The sequence below is a fragment of the Mastigoproctus giganteus genome, chromosome 9 (assembly GCF_048544385.1).
Source record: "Mastigoproctus giganteus isolate SK-2022 chromosome 9, ASM4854438v1, whole genome shotgun sequence".
NCBI classification, from domain to species: domain Eukaryota; kingdom Metazoa; phylum Arthropoda; class Arachnida; order Uropygi; family Thelyphonidae; genus Mastigoproctus; species Mastigoproctus giganteus.
In genome coordinates, this window is record NC_143583.1 from 230,358,678 (window position 1) to 230,384,447 (window position 25,770).

A 25,770-nucleotide genomic window follows, 5' to 3' on the forward strand; every position below is an offset into this window, starting at 1 on the left:
TCTCTCAGCAACAGTCCAATGTCCTGAAGCACTCAGACCAAGCTAAAGGTCTCAGACCAAAATAAGCCTCTTACGATACCAGTAAAATCCCCACCAGTGATTGCTACTACTTGAAATAATCCTAGTTTGACTTCAAAAAAAGATTATTCGGGACACATCGATGGATGCAGAGTACTCATCCAAACAGGAAGATCTGATTCTGGAAATATTTGTAGAAGAAGAAGATATGGACACTGGTCACCCTAACTTTTCAAAAAGAGACAAACCAAAGCCAGAACACCATAGGACAGCCACATCAGGTATAGCTTCTTCTAAATTCAAATAATGCCTTTTATTTTACAGTAGAATTGTAGAGGCTTTCGTGGCAACATTGACGACATTCATTACTTAATTAGACACTACTCTCCATTGGGTTCTGTCTGCAGAAAACCTATTTAACTCCTAAAATTTCTGTTTCCATAAAAAACTACTCAATCCATTGAAGAGATTGGAATACATCCGATTCTGCTCGTGGTGGTGTAACTATTTTGATTAACTCAAAGAACCCTGCTAGCCAAATCATTCTCCAAACCCAAATAGAAGCTGTTGCTGTGCCTCTGATTACTCAGATTGCATTTACATTAGTTGCAGTCTATCTCTGACCAAATTATACCTACTCTTATAATGATCTTGAAAAACTTTTAATACTGCTACCCTCCCCTGTCTGCTTGCTAGGAGATTTCAGTGGCCACCATCCTTTATGGGGATCCTCTAAATTAGATAGACACGGCTGATTGATTGAAGCTCTACTAGAGCAGGAGTGGTGAACAAGTTGATCGCAGCTTTAATTTCGGTCGATCATGATGAATTTTAAATATATATAAAAAATGGATTAGTCAAAACCTAAATGTCATTATTATTATGCACCCCACTGCATACGCTTACAAATCCGTTGAACCACGACTACCCTTGTCGCCACACAGCCGCTAGGTTTGTCTAGTGAAAAAATTCACATATGTATTGATTTCTTATTTAGCTTACTTAATATTAATAACTGGGCAGTACTCATACGTTAATTTAACACCCTTTGATTTAAAATGAATACTATGAAAAAGAGTAAAACGTATAATTTTCATCAAGAATGGGAACTAGAATACTTTTTTGTAATGATGAAAGAAAAATGTTGTTTGATTTGCGTGGCTATACCCAAAAGAGGAAATTTAGAAAGGCAGTTCAACGCAACTCCATGGTAAATACCAGTTGGATTTACCCCATAATAGTGACCTTAGAAAAAATAAACTAAAAGAACTTAAATCCAGATTATTCGCACAACAAAATTTCTTCATGACACCTGATTTACAATCTAAAGCAGTAACTGTAGCATCGTTTAAAGTGAGTCATCTTCTTGCAAAAAAAAAATGCAAACCATTTTTTGATGGTCAAGTCATCAAAGATGCATTTTTCGATGGTCAATTCATCAAAGATGCATTTTTCGATGGTCAATTCATCAAAGACTCATTTTTCAAAATAACAGATTATCTTTTTGAAAATTTTAAAAACGAAAACGAAATTAAAAGTGCTCTCAAAGATCTGCAGTTATCTTGAAATACTGTGATGCAATGCTTCCAAAAAATTAGTAAAAATGTGAGAGCGAACAAATTGCATGCTCATATTGCTTATTGTGTGTCCTTTTCTGGACAACTGGATGAACCTGCAGACATCAATTGCTTGTTTTTATTCTTATGGTTTTCAATGATTCTGCCACTAGAGAAGAACTGTGGATATGGTTTCTAGTTCTTTTGTTAAAAGAAAGAACTAGAGGTCTTGATATATTTAATGCATTCAAAAATTTTAATGAAAAAATTAAATTACTGCTATTTAAGCTCGTATCAGTAACAACAGATGGAGCTAAAGTAATGACGGGCATCTTAACAGATTCATCGCATCGTGCCAAAAGGATGATGAATTCCCAGATTTTTTGAGTTACCAGTGTATCATCCACCAACAAGTGTTAGCCAGCAAAAGATTAAATACTAAAAGTATTATGGACATAGCTTTCAAAATCGTGAATTTCATCAGAGGACAATCTCTTCAAAGGAGACTTTTCAAAATGCAACTTGATGAAAATGAACCAGATCTGATATTACACACAGATGTGAGGTGACTGAGTCGGAGTCAGTTTCTACAGAGATTTCAAAATTTGCTGAATGAAATTAAAAAATTTGTTGATCGAAGAAGAGATGATTATCAGCAGCTACAAGATAGTGGTTGTGTGATCTGGCTTTTTTTTGTCAGATTTTACCAGTAAATTAAGTGGTTTGAATTTGGAATTACAAGGAAAAAATAAAAATGTGGGTGACATGATTTGTAGTATTTTTGCATATAAATATCAATTTTTGGCAGTGGCTAAGAATCTCAAAGAAAAAAAATTCGATCATTTTGCAAATATGCAAGATCATTTGCAAAAATATCCTGTTTTTGGATTTAATAGCGAGAAATATGTTTCTGAAATTGAGAAAGTTGTGGATGATTTTGAAACCAGATTCAGTGATTTTAAAACAATTGAAGTATTGCTTAATATATTTCTTATCCATTTAATGTCGGGTTAATGTCCATTTAATGTAAATTGCAGAAAAAATCACAGAGATTTTTCACATGGAGAAAATATTACTTGAAAATGAAATTATTACATTTCCAAACGATATCTTTCTAAAAGGCAGATCATCAGAAAAAGACGTAGAAATATGTTTGCCGAGAAAAGTACCCAAATGTAAAAAAATGCAGTCAACTTTTAAATTCCTGTTTTGGTTCCACATATATATGTGAATCGGCCTTTTCGTATTTGAAACAAGGACTTGCATACAGAAGGTTCTTTATGGTTGGCCTTATTGCAGATGACACAAAGACACAAACATCACATAAATTAAAAATTTAAATACGTGTGAATTTAAAATAAGAATTCTGAATTGTATTTAATTTTAAAATTTATAAACACCATTTTTCAATATGTGTTGTTTAACTTTTTTAACCATGTGCAATGAAATTCTTAACAAGTAGATCGCATCACAAATTAAGTTGGCCACCCCTGTACTAGAGAAACAAAACCTCACCATTCTTAATGGTGGTGCACACACCCATATACAATTACCTACTGGACAGAATTGCAATTGACCTCTCGATTTGTTCCCCTATACTGTTTCCAGTCATTCAGTGGTCTGCTCTGGATGATCCCAGGTGTAGTGACCATTTTCCAATTGTTTGTAACCTGTTCACTACACAACCACCATTAGACCAACCTTGCAGGAAATGGAAATTTTCTAAAGCCAATTTGGGACAAATTTCATTCAGCAATCACTGTGGACAAAAAAAACTATTCAACTATAGCCTATAGATAAAGTAACTGATTATATCACATCCCATCTTTTAGTTGAAGCTTTTTTTTTTTTTTTTTTACGAGAACCCCAAACACGAGAGGTATTATAACCTATAATACTTAGTACCATGCTTGGGTTGGAGGTTGAGAAGACGAAAGAAGATATTTGTTGATATTGGACTTGAACTTCTGTAGATTGTAATTTTCAGGAAATACGTATGAAGGAAGGTTGTTCCAGAAAACGGCAGTTGAATGAATAAACGAGGAAGATGAAAAGTTGGTTCTGTGGGTTTGAAGTTGGACAGTAAATGGATGTTGGCTGGTGGCGGCACGTGTTCGGACTGTTTTGAAAGAGAGAGCGGGAATTATAGAAGCCAATTCAGAAGAACAGTGCCCATGGAAGTATCTGTAGAAGAGGCATGCAGCAGAAACAGTGCGTCTATGAGAAAGCGAGTGGAGAGACTGTTTATCTATGAATCATTAATTAACCTAACTGCCCTCTTCTGAATGGAATCAAGAAGCCTGAGAGAGGTTTTGGGGGCACCACCCCCAGATGTGGGAACAATATTCCATGGCAGGGTGGATTTGCGATTTATACAGAGAGAGCAGCTGTTTGGGAGAAAAGTAACGCCGAGAGCGAAAGAGAAAACCAAGTTTTTTAGATGCAGAGGAAGCAATATTTGTAATGTGCTTGTGCCAAGAGAGATTAGAAGTCAGGGTAATCCCCAAAAGAGATATATCATTTTGCCTAGAAATCGGAGTGTCACTAAAGATAAGCATAGGAGCAGAAGAATCCTTTTTGCGAGATATAAGACAAGATTGAGTTTTAGAAGGGTTGAAATCAACTAAGTTGTCTTTGCCCCACTGGAGAATTACCTGAAGATCGGCATTTAAGGAATTGGCAGCAGATTTTCGAGAACTTGAAGCTGATTGAGCTGGACAAGGTTTCTCAAAATGGAAAGTTGAATGCAATGTGCTATCATCGGCAAAACTATGGATAGGATTTCCAGTCAATGGGAGAAGGTCATTGATATACAAGAGGAAAAGAGTGGGGGAAAGAACTGAACCTTGGGGGACACCTGCATTAGTGGAGAAGTTAGAAGACAGAGAGCCATCTACCATCACCCTCAAAGTTTTCTCTCTGATCAGTGAGCGATCAGAGAGAAAACTGGATAACCAATTACTAAAAACAGTTGGCAAACCATAAGATGGAAGCTTGTTTAGAAGACCTTTATGCCAAACACGATCAAAAGCCTTTGAGATGTCAAGAGCAACTACTTGTGTTTCACCGAACCTTTCCATTGAATTAGTCCATAAATGGGTAACATAAGCCAGAATATCACCAGTGGATCGACACTGACGGAATCCATACTGGCGATCGTTGATCAGACCGAAGGTTTCTAGGTAGTTTAAGAGTTGGCGGTTAATTGATTTCTCTATTACTTTAGAAAGAGTAGAAGTAATTGCAATGGGACGATAATTGGATGAGAGGGATTTGTCACCCATTTTAGGAACTGGCTGGATATGAGCAAATTTCCAAGCAGAAGGAAAAACACCTTTGGAATAAGAAAGTGAAAAAAGGCGGCAAAGAATAGGAGTAAGTTCAGGAGCACAGGTTTTGAGAACAAGTGGAGAAATACCATCAGGACCTGGAGCTTTCTTAGCATCAAGATTCATCAAAATCCTTCTGATATCCTTTTGACGGAAGACCACAGGAGGCATTGAATGGAGCGTGTTAGGAATGGTGGGAGGTGTTCTACCAAGATCATTAATACATGAGCTCGAAGAAAAATGGGATGCTAGCAGGTCAGCTTTATCCTTGGCTGAAGTGACAACAGAACCATCTGGTTTGGACAGAGGTGGGAGCAGAGATGGGCAAAAGTTGCGGCCAATAGCTTTGGCAAGAGACCAGAATGCTCGGCTACCATTAGGGCAAGAAGCAAGTTTTCTACTCTTAGCCTGTTCAAACTCTAGTTTGGACTGATTAATAACTGCTTTACAATTGTTGCGAGCTTTGGTGTAGGCAGAAAATGAAACTGAAGAATTAGAAACAAGCCAATTACGATATGCAACATTCTTCTCTTGGACAGCCTTAGCACATTTATTGGAAAACCAAGGTTTAGATAAAGGACGAGATTTTAAAGTGGAGTGTGGGATAAAGGATTCCATTCCTGCAAGAATAATTTCACTGACACGATCTGAGCAAACGTTGACATCAGAAGTTTTGAAACAGTAATCAGACCAAGGAAAAGAAGAAAAGAAGTCACGCAGGTCATCCCATTTTGCATTCTTATAATGACAAACAATACGAGGTTGGGAATAGCCATGAGATAAAGGTTCCATTGGAGAAGAGACAATCACCAAGTTGTGATTGAAGTGCCTAAAGGACCTCTCACTTCAACCTTGTACTTAGAAGGGTTGTTTGTGAAAAAAAGATCAAGCGTATTGGCTGTATGATTAGGATTGTCCAGTATTCTTGTAGGTAAATGAACAATCTGTGCTAGGTCATTAGTAATTGCAAAAGCCTCAGCATCTCGACCTGCTGGGTCGGTGTGACAAGAAAACGGAAGCCAGCTGGAGTTGTGAATGCTAAAATCACCAAGGAAAATTACCTCACTGTTAGGAAAGTTGGACTGGAGAAAGTCAAGTTGCAAAGAGAGGAAGTCAAAGAGCTCCAAGTGATTAGTGGAGTTGGGAGAACGGTAGTGACAACAGATGAATTTTACACAATGAGGTAGAGAGAGATTTTAAGCCAGAGAAGATCAAAGAGAGGAGATTCCAAATTGCCAAGTCTCTGACAGGGAATATCAGAATGGACATATGCACAAGTACCACCTTTGAGGCGAAAGGAATCATACAGCAAATAATTTGGACATCTGAGATGAGCAGTAGTTGAATCAACTGATAACTGAGATTCAGTCAGAAAAAGAACATGGGGTTTGGAAGACTGCAAGTGGAAATGGACATCGTTGAGATTAGAATTGAGACCACATATATTTGTGAAATGAATTAGGAAGTCCTTGGGAGGTTTAGATCTTTTCGCAGATAAGCTTGCTCTATTATTTTGACAATTCATGGTGTATTCAATATTAAGAAAAAGTGGGTGGGACATGCTGTATGAAGTAATGAAATTTTTGGATATGGTGTACATGTGGTAAGAATATACCCAGATCCTTGACATAACGTGGCCTCGACAATGCTCCCCGCATACACACTACTCGGACTCCCTCCAGTCACTATCTGGCAGAGTAGAGGTAGCAAGATTATACACTAGCTGATCCGGAAGCTTCCTAGAGAGTTACCAATAGGTTCAGTCCGGTGTACCAACTAGCGGCCGGCCTAGTGCAAACACTGTTTTAGAGCTGTACCCTCAAAATGTAAGGAATATTGGATCTCGCCACGACATTCATCATAACCTCAAAAATCATCAATCATACTGCATGATGGAAGAGATAGGGAAGGGTTGACTGGAACTTAGCTCTAGAGACTAAACATGGGTTCCACCAGTTCAAGCCTCCAATAAGCAAAGTGGTGGTATTTCACCGGTTGATGAGAGTCATCTACCACCTAGTACTGCCTGGTAACATAGAGGGGCAGCGTTCCTCCATGTGGTGTGGGCGCCACACCTCGACCCCTGCTTACGTTGGTTCACACCTGGGTGGTCACCCACCGTGTACTTGTGCATGAAGGTTATACCCAGGATTACTAACAGTCCCACCATCGTGAAGGTGCAAGCAGAGGATTTGGCTGTCATAGACCGTCCGGACTTCGCCGAGTTTGGGTCCACTTTGACTTGAGTGTCACCCGAATATCAGTTCCATCAGCGTTTTAGACTCCCAGGTAGCAAGAACAGCTTGTCTGGCATATCTGAGAGAATGTCTGTGACAACCTCAAGGACCATACCCAATTCCATTATCAAATCCCCCAACCCGATGGCACCTCAACTACTGGTGGGAAGAAGAGTGAATGAAAACAAAGAATGAAAAAAATAAAGCGTTCAATGTATTCCGTTGATCTCCAACCACAGCTAATCTAATTAGCTACAAGAAGCTAAGGGCAAAAGCACGGTTCATTCAAAGGCAAGCGAAGAAAGATTCTTGGACTCGGTTTGCAGTGCCATTAATAGAAATACTGACTCTAGATTAATATGGAAGAAAATTAGGCAGCTTTCTGGGAAGTTTCCAGTCATCCCTTCCCCAATTCTTTCCTGCAATGGGTAAAAACTCTCTGCTCCTCTAGATATAGCAAATGCCTTAGGTCAATCCTTTGCCCAAGTCTCAGCTGCATCAAACTACACTCCCAATTTCCAAAAAAATTAAGACTGCCACCAAACAGAGACCCATGAAGTTTAGAACCTCACTATATCACTTCCGTATAATCAGCCTCTTCAATATTGTGAACAGGCCATCAGAACAACACGAAACAGTATCGCTGGGCCAGATGGCATATATTATGTCATGCTGCAGCATCTTGATAACAAAGACTTACAACTGCTGCTAGTCTTCTTTAACCATATCTTCCTGGAAAAAATTATCAACCTCTTGGCACCATGCTACAGTTTTTTTCCTTTTTGAAACCTGGAAAAGATCTCTCCAGTCCTAATAGTCTCTCTGTCAGGTTGCCTTTGTAAAATTCTTGAAAAATGATCCACAGTCGACTCACTTGGATCATTGAAACTCAACATCTACTGAGTAATTGTCAACATGGCTTTCGCAAAAATAGGTCCTCCTTAGATCTGATGATTAAGGCTGAATCTGAAATTTGCTATGCCTTTGTGGAAAATGAACATGTTGTTATGGTCTCCATCGATATAGAGAAGGCATTTGACACTACCTGGCAGTATGGCATTCTCACATCAGTATCAGATTCTTGGGATTGATCCTTGACAAGTTAAACTTCTTTGAGCACACTATTGTACATCTTATAAACAAAAATGTAACTTATGCTAATGTAAAAAAAAAGTATCAAACAGTCTCCACTCAAACCGATGTCACAGTTCCCACTAATAAATCAATTTCTGATTGGGCTAGAAATATCCTCTCTGAACAACAACCAAGTATACTTAAGCAACAACCCAAACTCTTAGATCGGGCAAATAATGCTCCTCTGGCAATACCAGCGGCATCTCCTCCTTCAAAGAGTGCTACCACATCCCATATTACAAACTCAAATGCAATTAAAAATATCCAGAACATAACCATGGACACAGATGGCACATCAATACAGGAAGATCCTGTTTTAGAAATCTATGCTGAAGAAGAAATGGACATTGGCCGGCCAGTTTTCTGCAAAAAAGATAAACAAAAACTGGAACGTAATAAGTCAGTTACTAATGTAAATAATGGCTTGTATTTTACAATAGAACTGCAGAGGTTTTCGTTGCAACATAGATGACATCACACACAGTTTTCGTTGCAACACAGTTGCTCTTTGTCTTCAGGAAATTTGCCTAACCTTCCAAATTTCTCCTTCGATAAAGAACTGTTGCTGAAGAACTATTCGATAAAGAACTATTACAGCTAATGCTGCCCATGGTGGTGTGGCAATCCTAATAAATTCAAAAATCCTGACTAAACATATTCCATTTCAAACTGAAATAGAAGCTGTTGAGGCTCATATAACTCTCCATATTGCATTAACACTAGTTTCTATCTACTTACAACCAAAACATACTTACTGTTTAAAAGATCTTGACGACCTCTTTATACAGGTACTTCCACCTCTGTATATTAGGGGACTTTAATGGGCACAACCCCTTATAGAGCTCTTCTAAATTAGATAGACGGGGTCGACTCATTGAAAGCTTTTTAGAGGCACTAAATCTCGTCTTACTCAATACTGGTGCACACACTCATTCAGCTCCCAACTGGACAAACCTCAGCAATAGATCTCTCCATTTGTTCTCCAGTACCTTTTGTTCTCCCTGACCTAGAGTGGTATGTTGTTAATGATCCTGTGGGCAGTGATCATTTCCCAATTGTATGCAACATATTAATAGCACAGACTCCTCTAACTTAACCCTGCAGGAAATGGAAATTTGTCCGAGCAAACTGGGCAAAAGTCCAGTCATCAATATACTTTGATGAGGAAAAAATCCGTCTCCAGCCTATTAATGATGTAACAGATTACATCATGTCACATCCCCTAAAAATGGCCAGAGACACAATACCACTATCAAATTCCCATGGCCGAAAACATTATAATTATTGGTGGAATGAGGAATGCACAATAGCAAAACAAAACAAAAAATAAAGCCTGCAATTTGTTTCAGCAATATCAAATCACAATCTGATAAATTATAAAATATGAAGGGCAAAAGCATGTTTCATACAAAGGCAAGCCAAGAAAGAATCCTGGACCTGCTTTGCATCCAGCATCAACAGAAACACTGACAGCAAAATAATTTGAAAAAAATTAGACAGCTATCTGGTAAGTTTCCAACCATACCATCTCCAAACCTCTCCTGGAATGGGCGAGATCTAGCAAGTCCCTTAGATATAGCAAATGCTTTGGGAAGTACCTTTGCTGAAATATCAGCAGCATCTGCTTATACTACATCTTTCCAGCAAATTAAAAACAGTAAGGAACAGCACACTATTAACTTCCAAACTACTCGCAGTCTACCATATAACAAACCGCTGCAATATTCTGAACTTTTACATGCCATTAAAACAGCCGACAATGGTGCTGCTGGACCAGATGGGGTCTGTTATGTCATGCTGCAACATCTTAATGACAAAGCTTTGCACCTCCTTCTGCTCTTTTACAACCGAATTTTTTTAGAAAATGTTTATCCGGCTTCTTGGCATCATTCTATTGTTTTGGCATTCCTAAAGCCTGGAAAAGATCCATCCACCCCCATAGCTATAGACCAATATCTCTTTCAAGCTGCCTCAGCAAAATCCTTGAAAAAGTTAACCACAGTAGACTTGTCTGAATCATTGAGTCAGAACATGTGATAAGCCATAGTCAACACGGCTTTTGAAAAAACAGGTCTTGCTTGGATCTCATGGTCAAGGCTGAATTTTTCATTCGGAATGCCTTCGTTAAGCATGAACATCTAGTATTTGTTTCAGTAGATATAGAGAAAGCATTTGACACGACATGGCATACTTAGTGATCTTTACGCTCTCGGTCTACGTGGCAACCTTCCCAAATTTGTTCAGAATTTTCTACATTTTAGATCGTTCCAAGTGAGATACCAACATGCCCTTTCTTTCAGGAAGAAGGTGTTTCACAGGGATCAGTATTGAGTGCCACTCTTTTTGCTCTTAGAATCGATTCCATCACTAAACAGCTTCCAAACACAATTGAGACTTAATGCAGATGACCTTTCCATCTCCTGCCATTTCCAAAACATGAGATCTATTGAAAGACAGCTTCAGATATCACTAAATAAAATACAAAATTGGCCAGCCTCAACGGCTACCGATTCTCTCAGCAGAAAACAGTTGCAGTCCATTTTTGTAGACAACGAAAACTTCATCTGGATCCTGAACTTCAAATTTCCAATGTCTCCATCCCAGTTGCTACTAACATCAGATTTCTAGGATTAATCGTTGACAACAAATTAAATTTCTTAGACCATATTAAAAATGCACGTACTTCCTGTATTAAAAAGTTAAATATACTTAGAACTTTATCCTTCCTAACATGGAGTGCAGATCGCACCTCCCTGCTTCGATTATTCAGGGCATTAATCAGATCCCATCTCGATTATGGTGCTCCTCTCTATGGTTCTGCCAGAGCAAGTGGCGCCTCTGTAGCCAGGTGGGAAGGAGCAGCAGCAGTGTGTAGCACACGCTTCTTGTTTAGACCAGGGTTCGAGCCCGTCACCACCAAATACAGAGGATGCGGAAAGGTCAGGGAATGACCACCGCATATCCCGAAGCAATATGGCCTTAGTTGCTAATGCTCCTAAAAACCAAATAACAAACAATAACAAGCCAGAGCAAGCGCACTGCGCTGGCTTGATCCAGTTCAACACAGCGCCTTGAGGATTGCACTTGGTGCATTCAGAACATCATCAACTCATAGTCTCAACATTGACACTCATGAGCCGCCATAACATTACGTAGGAAAACATTGTTACTGAAGTATGCTGTCAAAATACAAATTTGTGCCTCGCATCCCATTCAGCGATATCTATTCAATACGTAACTAGAAAACCTCTACAGAAATAAACCTAGCATAGTAAAACCTGCTGGTCTTTGCCTCCTTGAACTGATGCAGGTTTGGAAGGTTTCTATTCGTTCTGTACAACAGGTAGTAAATTTCGCTCAACCACCATGGAGTCCTGCCGTTGTGCCGACTTGTGACACTTAACTTTGCCAATGTGGAAAGAATATTCTACAAGCATCAAATACCAGACAACTTCATGCAGTTCACACTCATAGATATATTGATTTTTTGTCAATTTATACGGATGGCTCTAAATCCAACTCAAACGTTGGAGCAGCCATAGTGTTTCCAAATACCACTTTTTCAGCATCCCTTCCACTTGAATTCAGTATCTTCTCGGCAGAATTATATGCAATTAAACTAGCCTTAGAAAAGATCTGTTCTGACTCTTCATTAAAATTTGTTATTTACACTGATTCCCTCAGCTCAATTATGGCATTATGTAAATCCTCAGATAAAGTTCACCCTGTTCTAAATGAAATTAGAAGATTATTACTGCAGACAGAGGAATGCCACCAACTGGTCACCTTCTGCTGGATTCTGGCACATTCTGGAATATCTGGTAATGAACGGGCTGATAAAGCTGCAAAAAATCCAACTACCTTAGATTTAACAAATGTCCCTGTACCAGCAACAGACTATGCACAAATCATTCATGTTGCATGCCTATCAGAATGGACAACATTCTGATATGCATGCGACACTCTCAAATCTGGTACTCTCAAACTAATAACAAGCTCTTGCAGTTCAAACAGGATCCCAAAATTTGGCTGTTCAGTGTCTGTACATCTAGACGAGAAGAAGTAGTCCTTTCAAGAGCAAGAATAGGTCATACACATCTGACCCACCTTCATTTACTAACAGGAGATGATCCACCGCAGTGTCCAAATTGTTCTATAAACCTGACTGTGAAACACATTCTCATTGGATGCCCATACTATAAACAAGACAGAAATTCAACCTTGCTATCGTTGGTTAACCTTTGGAAACCAATAAATCTATAGAATCTTATCGGTGACAATGCAAATGTTTCTGAATTTTTCAACTTTCTGAAGCAAATTGGAGTTTTTAATCATTTCTGATCTCAGCCTTTTCTGACGTTTTGAAAACTTCTCATCTATTCCTATAATAAATGAATAGGTGCATTATAGCCAAAGCAGCTTATGCGCCATCAAACCGCCATAACAACAACAACAACCATCTATCAACTGGATGCACTTCCTTAGATTTTGTGTTTCTTAATTCCAGAAGGATGTAGAAGATTCTTGAATGTGGTAAACATTATTGATTTCTGAATGTTGTAGATGATTGTAGAATATTCTAGAAAGTGGAAGTATAGCTTTAATATTATAGAAGATTGTAAATGATTTCAGAGTGCTTTGCAATAATATAAATTGAGGAGTAAGAGCCATAACTTATAAAATTGAACACCTGTTATTCAGAAAGACTGGTGTAAGTTTTGTGTGTTTTATTATAAACATGGCTAGAAATAAGGAACTGAGTGTTAAAAAAAGAGATGTGTTATTGTAACTCTATATAAAGAAAGTTATTTCATGAGAAGTATTGGCAAAAATCTAGATGTGAATCACTGCTGAACTATCAAAAAATACTTTTTTTGATAGTTTAGCAGTGGTGTACTGTAACTGAAGCCTTCTTGCATTTAGGTATGATGATAGAATTTCTAAAAAAATCTTGAAATATCACTGACTAAACTGTATTGTAGTGTATTATGCTTGCAAATTATGTGTCAAAACATTGTTTTGTTTTTTCCAATATATGTGGTATAAGATTGCCTTAATATATATATATATTCACCCCAGGGGCTCACATGATGAGTATGGGCTTGGCACATACCCAGGGTCCTGAGCTGGATATCATCATTCTTCTCTTTCTTGGCAATTTCCTTCTACTTCTGACTTGTTCTCTCTCTCTCTCTCTCTCTCTCTCTCTCTCTCTCTCTCACACACACAGGGTAACTCATATTTTATTTTGGCTGGTGCAGCAAAAGCCTCAAGCTTCTTTGCACCATATGACTAATAATAATAATAACGGCATAACCTTTTCTCCTTTCCTATCTGTCTATCGTTTCTGTACACATGTAGCCCAAATTCCAATTCTGCATTCCTTATATTTGTGTGACACAATGTCTCTGATATCCCAACAATATCTTCCTTTGATGTTTTGACCAGCACCTCAAATTCGTCAAATTGATTTACTTACTAAACTCCTAGCATTGATATACATGCAAGTATACATACACCTGTTCGTATTCTTAGCTACCCTAACACAGCCCATGTATTTACTCATTCTGTGATGACTCCCAGCAGTCCCCGAAATCCCGAGCCCTTTGTTTTCTAGGCTGCTGCTCATTTCAATAGAGGCAGTGCAAGAATCACTTTCACCTCTGCCAGCAGCTAATCTATTAGTCCATGTATCCCCCAAGCTAGCAGTTTTCCCACCCACCTAACACTGCCTCGATAGCATCAGCAAATATTCTTACACCTTTTCTATTTAAATTTATCCCATTCCTATATGACATCTTCATGGAACATTCATTCCCCAGTTCCTGGCACTCTTTTGTAATAGCAGTACCCAAACCAGGAAATAACTCTCTATTTCTAATAATTATAGACCTAGGCGCCTCCGTAGCCAGGTGGGCAAGAGCAGCAGTGCGTAGCACCCGCTTCTTGATTAGACCGGGGTTCGAGCCTATGACTACCAAATACGGAGGATGCGGAAAAGTCAGGGAGTGACCACCGCATATCCCCGGAGCAGTATGGCCTTAGTTGCTAATGCTCCTAAAAACCAAATAACAACAACAATTATAGACCCATTTCTCTCACCAGCTCCTTAAGTACAATCCTAGAAAAATAATACACTGTTACCTGACATGGTACCTTGATTCCCAAAATGTGATCTCCGATAATTATCGGAGATCATATTTCTGAAATCAAATTGATTATAATTAATTTGGTTTCAGAAAAAGCCAATCATCACTGGATCTTATTATCAGAGCTGAAACAAACATCAGGAATGCATTTATCCAAAATAAACATCTTATGATAGTATGCCTCAATACAGAGAAGGCCTTTGACACCACTTGGCATTTTGGTATCCTGAGAGAGAGAGAGGTCTTCATCTCTTTAACCTGAGAGGCCACTTACTGTATTTCATAGAGAATTTCCTATAGCAGAGGACCTTTCAAGTTCGCTATCGGCTAGTCCTTTTGCAAACATATATATATATATATATATGGGAAGGAGTCCCTCAAGGCTCTGTTCACAAATCAGATGACCAAAAATATTCCCAAGACCGTCGATTTATACATTTATGCTAATGATCTGACTGTCTCTTGTAGTTCGCAGAACATGAGCTTTATTGAGAGGCAACTGCAAACCTCAGTTATAATCTTGAGCTATGGCTGGCACAGAATGATTACCGACTATCTTATCAGAAATCAAGTGCCTTTGATTTTGGTAACAAATGGAAGATGCATCCAGATCCGGAGGTACACTTAACAAATCATCCTATCACCGTTGTGAACAGCGTTTGCCTCCTTGGTGTGATTTTTGATAATAAATCGAACTTCTCAGAATATGTCAGATATTTACGGACTGCTTGCCAGAGAAAAAATTAACTTACTAAGAGTTATCTCTTCTATATCATGGTGTATAGTAAAATCACTTGTATAGAGATTTTGGCTTGATTATGGTGCACTGGTGTATGATTCTGCTAGGGAAAGCATGCTAGCATGGCTTGCCCCTATTCAACGTTCTGCCCTTATGATTGGCATAGGCACTTATAGAACATCGCCAGTACAAAGACTTCATATTGAAGCCCATGAACCTCCCCTCACCCTCAGGAGAAAGATGTTACTTCTGAACTATGCAGCCAAAATCCAAAGTCTACCTACTCACCCCATTAGGCCAATAATTAATGATCCACAGTTCACAGTGTACTATAGAAATAAACTTAGAGCAGCTCGGCCTACTGACATCAGATTGCAGACATTATCACAAACTTGGAATATACATCTTGGCAAAGTCCTCCAAGATCCAAACAGTTCAGATCCTCCATGGTCTTCTATTAAACCCTCCCCTGACAGATATTTCCTAAACTAGGGAAAAACATTCCCTTGCAAATACCAATACACACAACTCCATACTGCTCACACACAAAATTACCCACATTTTACAAAAGTATATACTGATGGTTCAAAGTCGGTGCTGCAGCCATCTTTCCCTATAACACTCTCTCTGTTTCACTTCCCACTGAATGCAGTAGTTATACAGCTGAATTGTGCCATCAATATTGCCTTAGAAAACATTCTCCATCTGTCCATTCAAAAAAGTGTAATATATAGAGATTCGCAGAGTGCACTTCTAGCCTTGCAAAATTCCTCCTCACCAATGCATCCTTTAATAAAAACCATAAAAACTCAGCTGCTGCTTATTCATGATCACCAGCAAGTTGCCATCTTTTGCTGGATCCCAGGGCACACTGGGATACCAGGGAAAGAAAAAGTAGATACAGCCAAACATCCATCCAACATCACATTGCCAGATTACTACGTTCCATGTACTGACTACTACATAAGAGATATATGTAAGCAACAATGGACACTTCTATGGCAAGCTCATCCGCATAACAAGCTCCTTCAAATAAAATCTGAACCACAGTTGTGGACTTCTTATTTCTGCGTAAACAAAAAGGAAGAAGTCATCATATCTAAAGTACGAATCAGTCATAGTCAGCTCACCCATCTTTATTTTCTCACAGGAAATGAACATCCAAAGTATACGCACTTCAACTCTCTTCTCACAATCAAGCACATTCTCGTTTATTGTATGCTATACACTCATGCCATAAAAACTTCATTCAGTTTTCTTTAAATCTTGAAGAACCTTTAACACTTCATCGTATTGTAGACAATGGTGCAGACAATGGTGCAAAAATCTCCCTGAATTTTTCAGCTTCCTAAAATAGATACATCTATATGATCATCTCTGACTGTTCTTACAGTCACCATGTCTGACCTCCATCTCGTTGATAGGCACAATATGGCCCTAGTAGCCCTTGCACCAGTAATACCAATACTGATCCCAGGGGAACCCCACTTCTTACATTAACCCAATCTGAGGAATAACCATTTATCACAACCCCTCTGCCTCCTGCCCTGAAGCCATCCTGCTATCCATCTAAGCATTTCCCTGTGATTCCAATCTGTTTCTGGTTATAAAATAACCACCCATGTGGGAGCTGAGTCAAATGCTTTGCTGAAATCTAAATAAACAATGTCAAAATTATTATATAAATCCGCTAATGCATAACCCTATCAAAATAGCTAACTAGATTTGTTAACCATGATTTTCCATACTATTGAAGTTATACTGACTGGTCAGTAATTTCCCACTACACTCTTAGAACCACCCTTATGCATTGGAGATACATTGGCACTTTTCCAATTCAACAGAATCTCTCCTGAGTCCAGCGATGCTTTCATAATTAGCCTTAATGGTTCGATGGACTGACTTCCAGCCTCCCTTAAAATTATAGGGTATATTCCATCAACCCCAGGAGCCTTACTTGCCTGTAGTCTCGAAAGTTTTTTAATTAAATAATTACGTGAAATTTCAATATCATTAATTACATATTTTTTAACTACTCCCATAATTTCTCATTGACATAAATGGTTTTTCTTCTGTAAATATCGATGTAAAGTAACTGTTGAGTTCATCTGCAACATCAGCTGGGGTATCTAATGCTATCCCATATCTATTACATAAGGGTCCAGTCTGATTTGTCCTTCTCTTTTTTGCATTTATTTATAATTTATAATTTTGTGTTTAAAATTTGTGACACTCTATAATATTACCATATTACCATATTCAGCAGGTACCATACTATACTATTATAATATGGTACCTGTTGACTCGTTTTAATGAACATAAATATTTAATTTATTAGCATTAGCATTAGTAGAGGCATATGATGCAAGAAAGCAAGCTTATTCAGCATCAGCCAAAAAAAAAACACACCACTCCCATTTCACCCCTCCGTTCGTTCGAAATACCTGTCCAGTTGAGCTTTAAATTTGTTTAGGCTATCAACTTCAACAACAAGTGATGGAAGTCGGTTCCACCAACCAACCACCCGCTGGCCAAAGGCAAATTTCCGCACATCTATCCGACATCCATCCTTCCTCAATTTGAATTTATGCCCTCTGAGGTGATTATTCTGAGCAAGATGAAGAATCCCATTGGCATTGAGCATGCTAAAACCATTCAAAGCCTTATACACCTCTATCAGATCACCTCGCCGGTGCCTAGTCTCCAGACTCTGTAATTTGCAAAACTTAAGCCTTTCTTCGTAAGAGCAACCCTTTGTTCCATTCACTAATCTTGTTGCCCTTCTCTGTACCCGTTCCAGCAGCTCTACATCCTTCTTGAAATGAGGCCTCCAGACCTGTATACAGTACTCAAGATGTGGCCTAACCATTGCCTTATACAAGGGAATAATCACCTCCTTATCCCTGCTAGAAAAATTCCTGTATATCATTGACAAGACACCATGAGCTATTCTTGCAGCTCGTCTGCACTGCTCAGAGAACTTCATATCTGCCTGCACAATTACCCCCAGGTCCTTTTCATTCTCCACCACTGTTAGTGCAGTACCGCAGAGTTGATACGTTGCTCTGGGGTTACTGTTTCCCATATGTAGTACTTTACATTTGTCAATGTTAAACTTCATTTGCCACCTCTCAGCCCATCTGTTCAACCTTTCCAGATCCTGTTGCAGCAGCATAGCGTCAGTAGTGTCCTTAACAACTCTGCCAACCTTTGTATCATCTGCAAACTTGGACATTAAACTTGATATCCCATCATCAATATCATTCATAAACACCGAAAACAACAACGGACCCAACACTGAACCCTGAGGAACTCCACTAATAACATTAGTCCACGTTGAGCAGTGTCCATTGATTACCACTCTCTGTCTTCTGCCACTCAACCATCCCCTTATCCATAGCAGCAATTTGCCTCCAATGCCACACTGCTCCAATTTGTGCAGCAGTCTTCCATGTGCAACAGTATCAAAAGCCTTTCTAAGATCCAAATATATAATATCAAAGTTATTCCCTGCATCCAGTTCTTTTGTGACTACATCATAGTATCCAATCAGATTGGTCAGGCAAGACCTGCCCTTAACAAAACCATGCTGCGTCTGAGCTATAACTGAATTCTTGTCTAGATGATCCTGCAGTGCTTCTTTAACCAGTGCCTCCATTAATTTACCTGGAACAGAAGTTAAACTAACAGGTCTATAATTACTTGTGTCAGCCTTTGATCTTCCTTTGTGAATTGGGGTTACATTTGCACATCTCCAGTCTATGGGTACCTCCCCTGAGTCCAAAGAAGCTCTCATAATTATGGCTAGGGGTTTACTTACTTCCTTTGCTGCCTCCTTTAATATAACTGGATAGATCCCATCCACCCCAGGTGCCTTTTTTATGTTTATCCTCAACAGTCTCTCCTCCACTCTCCTCTCAGTTATTACAAAATCATCCAGCTCACTGCCAATGTTTACTTTACCTGCATCATTCTCCTTCCTGAATAACTCCTCATGCGTGAATGTAGATGCAAAATACTCGTTCAGATTGTTAGCCACCTGAGCAGGATCCTCAACTGTTGAACCATCAATATCCAGTGGACCAATCTGATTCATCCCTTTCCTTCTTGAGTTTAAATATGTAAAGAACTCTTTTCTGTTTTTCTTTGCATCCTTTGCCAAGGATTTTTCGTAGTCTGCCTTTGCCTGCCTAATCTCCTTTGTGACTTGGTTACAGACCAACTTATATCTATCATAGGCTTCCATGTCACCCATTAATTTGTATGTATCCCATGCATTTTTCTTCTCTGCCACATGTCTCATTAGTTCATCTGACAACCATTTAGGCCTAAACCTTGAACAATATTTCTTAGTTGGTATGTAAAGCCTGGTAGCCTCCAAGATTAGTTCCTTGAATGCTTCCCATTTTGAGTTTGCTGTTGGTAACATCATCAGTTGGTCCCACTGTATAGAATTTAAATACTGTCTCAGACCATCATAGTCGCCTTTACGAAAACAAAAACCCTTCCCTTTACCCCTGATGGTAGTTACCTCCTTGAGTAAATCCCACTTCAACACACTGTGATCACTGCCACCTAGTGGTTCATTTATCTGCAGATTCTTAACGCATGAAGAATCACTACTGATAATCAGATCAAGAGTATTGCTCCCTCTTGTTGCCTCACAAACATGCTGATGTAGAAAACAATCATCCAATAAATCCACAAAAGCCTTGCTAGTGTGCGAGTGACCAACCCACAAATTCCAGTCAATATCTGGGAAATTAAAATCCCCCATTATAAGACTCTCTGATTTACTGGCCCACTCTATTTCCCTGTACAATATCTTATTATACTCATCAGAATCATTAGGCCTATAGCACACTCCTACTCTCAATTATTAGCATTAGCATTAGCATTAGTAGAGGCATTTGATGCAAGAAAGCAAGCTTATGCAGCATCAGCCAAAAAAAAAAAAAAAAAAAAAAAAACCACTTCCACTTCACCCCTCTGTTCGTTCAAAATACCTGTCCAGCTGAGCCTTAAACTTATTTAGGCTATCAACCTCCACCACAAGGGATGGAAGTCTGTTCCACCAACCAACCACCCGCTGGCTAAAGGCAAATTTCCGCACGTCTATCCTACATCTGTCTTTCCTCAATTTGAATTTATGCCCTCTCAGGTGATTATTCTGAGCTAGAGGAAGAATCCCATCAGCATTGAGCATGCTTAAACCATTCAAGGCTTTATACACCTCTATCAGATCACCTCGCTGGTGCCTAGTCTCCAGACACTGTAATTTGCAAAACTTAAGCCTTTCTTCGTAAGAGCACCCCTTTGTTCCATTCACTAATCTTGTTGCCCTTCTCTGTACTCGTTCCAGCAGCTCTACATCCTTCTTGAAATGAGGCCTCCAGACCTGTATACAGTACTCTAGGTGTGGCCTGACCATCGCCTTATACAATGGAATAATCACCTCCTTATCCCTGCTGGAAAAATTCCTGTATATCATTGACAATACTCCATGAGCTACTCTTGCAGCCCGTCTGCACTGCTCAGAGAACTTCATATCTGCCTGCACAACCACCCCCAAGTCCCTTTCATTCTCTACCACTGTCAGTGTTGTACCATAGAGTTGATACGTTGCTCTGGGGTTGCTGTTTCCCATGTGTAGTACTTTACATTTGTCAATGTTAAACTTCATTTGCCACCTCTCAGCCCATCTGCTCAACCTTTCCAGATCCTGTTGCAGAAGCATAGTGTCAGTAGTGTCCTTAACAACCCTGCCAACCTTTGTATCGTCTGCAAACTTGGACATTAATCCCGATATACCATCATCAATATCATTTATAAATACAGAAAACAATAATGGACCCAACACTGAGCCCTGAGGGACTCCACTAATAACATCAGTCCACGATGAGCAGTGTCCATTGATTACCACTCTCTGTCTTCTCCCCCTCAACCACCCCTTTATCCATAGCAGCAATTTGCCTCCAATGTCACACTGCTCCAATTTGTGTAGCAGTCTTCCATGTGCAACAGTATCAAAAGCCTTTCTAAGATCCAAGTATATAATATCAAAGTTATTCCCTGCATCCAGTTCTTTTGTGACTGCATCATAGTATCCAATCAAGTTGGTCAGGCAAGACTTCCCCTTAACAAAACCATGCTGTGTCTGAGCTATAACTGAAGTCTTGTCTAAATGATCCTGCAGTGTGTCTTTAACCAGTGCCTCCATTAATTTTCCTGGAACAGAAGTCAAGCTCACAGGTCTATAATTACTTGTGTCAGCCTTTGATCCTCCTTTGTGAATTGGGGTCACATTTGCACATTTCCAGTCTATGGGTACCTCCCCTGAGTCCAAGGAAGCTCTCATAATTATGGCTAAGGGTTTGCTTACTACCTTTGCTGCCTCCTTTAATATAACTGGATAGATCCCATCCACCCCGGGTGCCTTTCTTGTGTTTATCTTCAACAGTTTCTCCTCCACTTTACTCCCAGTTATTTCAAGATTCTGTAACTTACTGCTAGAGTTGAATACACCTCTGGCATTCCCCTCGCTGAATAACTCCTCATGTGTGAATGTCGATGCAAAATATTCATTTAGTTTGTTAGCCACCTGAGCAGGATCATCAACACTTGACCCATCAATATCAAGTGGACCAATCTGATTCATCCCTTTCCTTCTAGAGTTTACATAAGTAAAGAACTCTTTGCTGTTTTTCTTTGCATCTCTTGCCAAGGATTTCTCGTAATCTGCCTTCGCCTGCCTAACCTCCTTTGTAACTTGGTTGCATATCAACTTGTATCTATCATAGGTTTCTGTGTCATGTGTTAATTTGTAAGTATCCCATGCATTTTTCTTCTCTGCCATATGCCTCATTAGTTCATCTGACATCCATTTTGGCCTAAACCTTGAACAATATTTCTTAGGTGGTATGTAAAGCCTAGTAGCTTCCAAGATAAGTTCTTTGAATGCTTCCCATTTTGAATTTGCTGTTGGTAACATCATCAGTTGGTCCCACTGTATAGAATTTAAATACTGTCTCAGTCCATCGTAGTCGCCTTTACGGAAGCAATAACCCTTCCCTTTACCCCTAATGGTAGTTACCTCTTTGAGTAAATCCCACTTCAGCACACTGTGATCACTGCAACCTAGTGGTTCATTTATCTGCAGATTCTTAATGCATGAAGAATCACTGCTGATAATCAAATCAAGAGTATTACTCCCTCTAGTTGCCTCCCGAACATGCTGATGTAGAAAACAATCATCCAATAAATCCACAAAAGCCCTGCTAGTGTGTGAGTATCCAGCCCCCAAATTCCAGTCAATATCTGGGAAATTAAAATCTCCCATTATAAGACACTCTGATTTACTGGCCCACTCTATTTCCCTGTACAGTTCCTTATTATACTCATCAGAGTCATTAGGCCTATAGCACACTCCTACTCTCAGTTTTGATCTCCCAATGTTTATGTCACACCAAACTGACTCCACACTATGTTTAATTTAAATATGAGGCAGTTTTCTGCAAAATTTGTGCCCTGTTTGCTGAGCAGTGAACTGAAACAGCTGGTTTTCTGTGTACAGGGGACCTACAAACATAGGCTGGAAAGGACAGTAACTTCCTTTCTAAGGTGATAACAGGGGATGAAAGCTGGGTTTATGGTTATGACCAGAAATAAATCAGCAGCCCATCAGTGGAAGAGTCCATCTCCATATCCAAAAAAATGGCATGGCAGGTCAGATTGAATGACAAGAACATGCTGAATGCTTTCTTCAACAATGAGGGACTTTTACATCGAGGGGTTCCTTCTGCCAGGCTAAAGTAGAAAACACCAGTCTACTTTGGGTCTTAAAATATTTGAGGGAGGATGTCAGGAGAAAATAACCTGACACCCAGGATTTGATTCTGTATCGTGACAGTGCACCAGCCCACATGGCTTTTGTCAATTCAGCAGCTTTTAACAAAGAACAAAATGGCAATGGTGCCACCTTTGACACCTGACTTGGCCCTCATGACTTCTTCCTGTTCCCCAAAATGAAAATTCAGTTAAAAGGACAAATATTTGAAGACATCCTGGAGATTCAGGCTGAATCATAGAAAGTGTTGAATGGGATCACAAAACAGGAGTTCCAGAGATGCTTCAAACAGTGGAAGCAGTGCTGGGATTGATATATAATCACTGCTATATTATACAGGATACCCTGTATAATATATAATATAGATAACACTGAACTAGTTCATTGTGGGTTAGAATGGTGAGTTTTGTATCAATAGGACATTGTGCTTTTGTGCAATTGGTGTTTAAGTGTGTCTTGTGATTTTTGTAGACAGGTAAGATGATGGACATTAAGGAACAGTGAATTTGCATCAAATTTTGATATAAACTTGGGAAAACAGCTTCAAAGGCTTAGGAAATTCTCAAACAAGTATTCTGTGATGATGCTGTTGACAATGCCAACATGTAACTAATGTAAGTCTAAATTAATTTTATTGCCCCAGTACGGAAACTTTTGGCTTGCACTTCATACAGCAAGCCCCAATGCTGACTCATCATCATAACTGTGAATGGAGTCATTCTTCACTGGACAGCTTGCATCGATTTAGGATAGTTTGACTACCTGTATCTGCTACAGTGTTCCCTATAAGTCTCTTTTATTTATACAAATTCATTATGTCTTATTAACCTTCTAAGATCTTCACTACAGGAGTTGAGTTCTGTGCATTTTTTATAATATTTATTATTTGATTTTTCTTTGTTATTTTATGTATTATTTTACTATATGTACTTTTGTGCATATGATTTGTCCATTTATTTTGTTAGTACTTAGAAACTTGCCATGATTGAAATAAAGATTCTACCCCACTATTCCAGCTTTGTTTTTATATAAATGTTCAGGTGATTAACTGTTCAATCTCTGTTTAAATGCTCAATTTTGTGTAGATTGTAATCTCCTTAATCTTATTGCAAGAGATTCTTTATGTATCAGAAAAAATAGCATTTTTGCAGCTTCAAATTTCAAACTCATTTTACTTTCAGTTTCAACCCTGTTACACCAACAAAGATAATGCAAATTCTTACCAGGATAACAGCTGAAGAAAAAGTGAGTGGCTATGTGTGTAATGAATAGACACATTCATGAAAAATATACATTATATGTATATTTTTATTGAATATTTATCTTCTTTTTTATATATATGAAATTCTTAATAAATATTCAATATTTATGAATACCAAAGGCATATCCTGCAATATGAAACATCTTCTTGGCCACTTTTCACATGATAACTTTACTGAATTATGTCCAAACACAGTACTAGACAAAAAATATGAAAGGAGCTTCAAAATACACACATTCTAACTAAGACTGTCTAAATCACATCTTTGGTGGTAGCGGTATTTGGTAATAGCTGGTATTTGGTGATAGCTAATCTTTAAAAGAATATTAAAGCATCACTAACTGTGAGCTAACTCAATATTCTGTACTTCCAATCAGAAGTTATTTGTAACTGAAAATCATGTTTCATGGTTTGTTCCTGCCAACTTTTTCAGTGACTGAAATGACAGCAAATAAACTGGGAAAAGGTTGAATTATTTTAACTTCATTAAATAATGCTGAAATTACAAGCTAAATCATTTAAGGTTAGATTTGAAGTAAAGTTACATTTAGTATTAATTTTAGGAATAAAATTAATTAGATTAATTTCAAGGTTTAGTGTCAAGCAACATTAATTACAAAATCATTTTGTAGTTGATGGTTTTGTAATTAACCAAAAAAAAAGTCATTCGACATTTTCTTGGTTTACCAGAAATGTACTTACAGCCTAAGCTAACTTGTAAAGTACTAGAGAGATACAGTTCTATGCAGTGTTGCCATTTTAGCGGTTTTCCCGCTAGATTTAGCGGAATTGCTTCAGGTTTAGCGGATAAAAATATGAAATAGCGGATAGCGGATTTTTTAGCGGGAAGAGTATAAATGTTTAGCATTTTATGTATTTTGGCAATGTAACATTTATATTAAGAAATATTAAATTAATTGTTCAATTAATTATTTAATTAACAATAAAAATAATTCATAATTGAAATAGTAGGGATATCATATTTCATAGTTTTTTTTTTTATAAAGCGAAGAATCGGTTTTATATTATTCTGGATTTCCCTGAGGAGAACCCCAACAATTTTACGTAGTTACGCTCGCGGTCAAACGACCTGATCATTGGGTCATGGCTTTAAATTGTTGAATCAAATCTAAAAATGTGGAAAAAATTCTAATGACGCCTTTTTTTGAAACAGCGAAGGAATGGCATTGGATAATTTTTCTTCGTCGTATTTGTTTGGCTTCCGAGAAATGCGATCCGAATTACCGACATCTCTTTCAACGTTTCTAATAACCACAGAGCAATAAGTAATAAGAGTAATAAGTAATAATTATTTCTAATAACCACAGTGTAATAATATCTTAGTATAGTCAGTCCTCGTATAACACGATAGTTGTATTCCTAGAAACCCTCGTGCAATGCAAAATCGTGCGTTTAGTAAATCCACCAGCCGACAAAATCAATTCAAATATTTATACAGTGCCATAAACGATGGTGCAGATCCGAAAAAGATAGTGCATTC

At 38.5% G+C, this 25,770-nt stretch overlaps 1 protein-coding gene across 1 annotated transcript in view; it reads left to right on the plus strand.

Annotated features, from left to right (window-relative positions):
* Rad17 (Rad17 checkpoint clamp loader component) overlaps positions 1 to 25,770 on the plus strand; it is a 382,411-nt gene that overhangs the window by 156,137 nt on the left and 200,504 nt on the right. Inside the window, exon 8 of the mRNA XM_090380952.1 lies at positions 24,190 to 24,253. Coding sequence (XP_090237078.1) covers positions 24,190 to 24,253 — 64 coding nt within the window. The remainder of the gene's footprint in view (positions 1 to 24,189; positions 24,254 to 25,770) is intronic.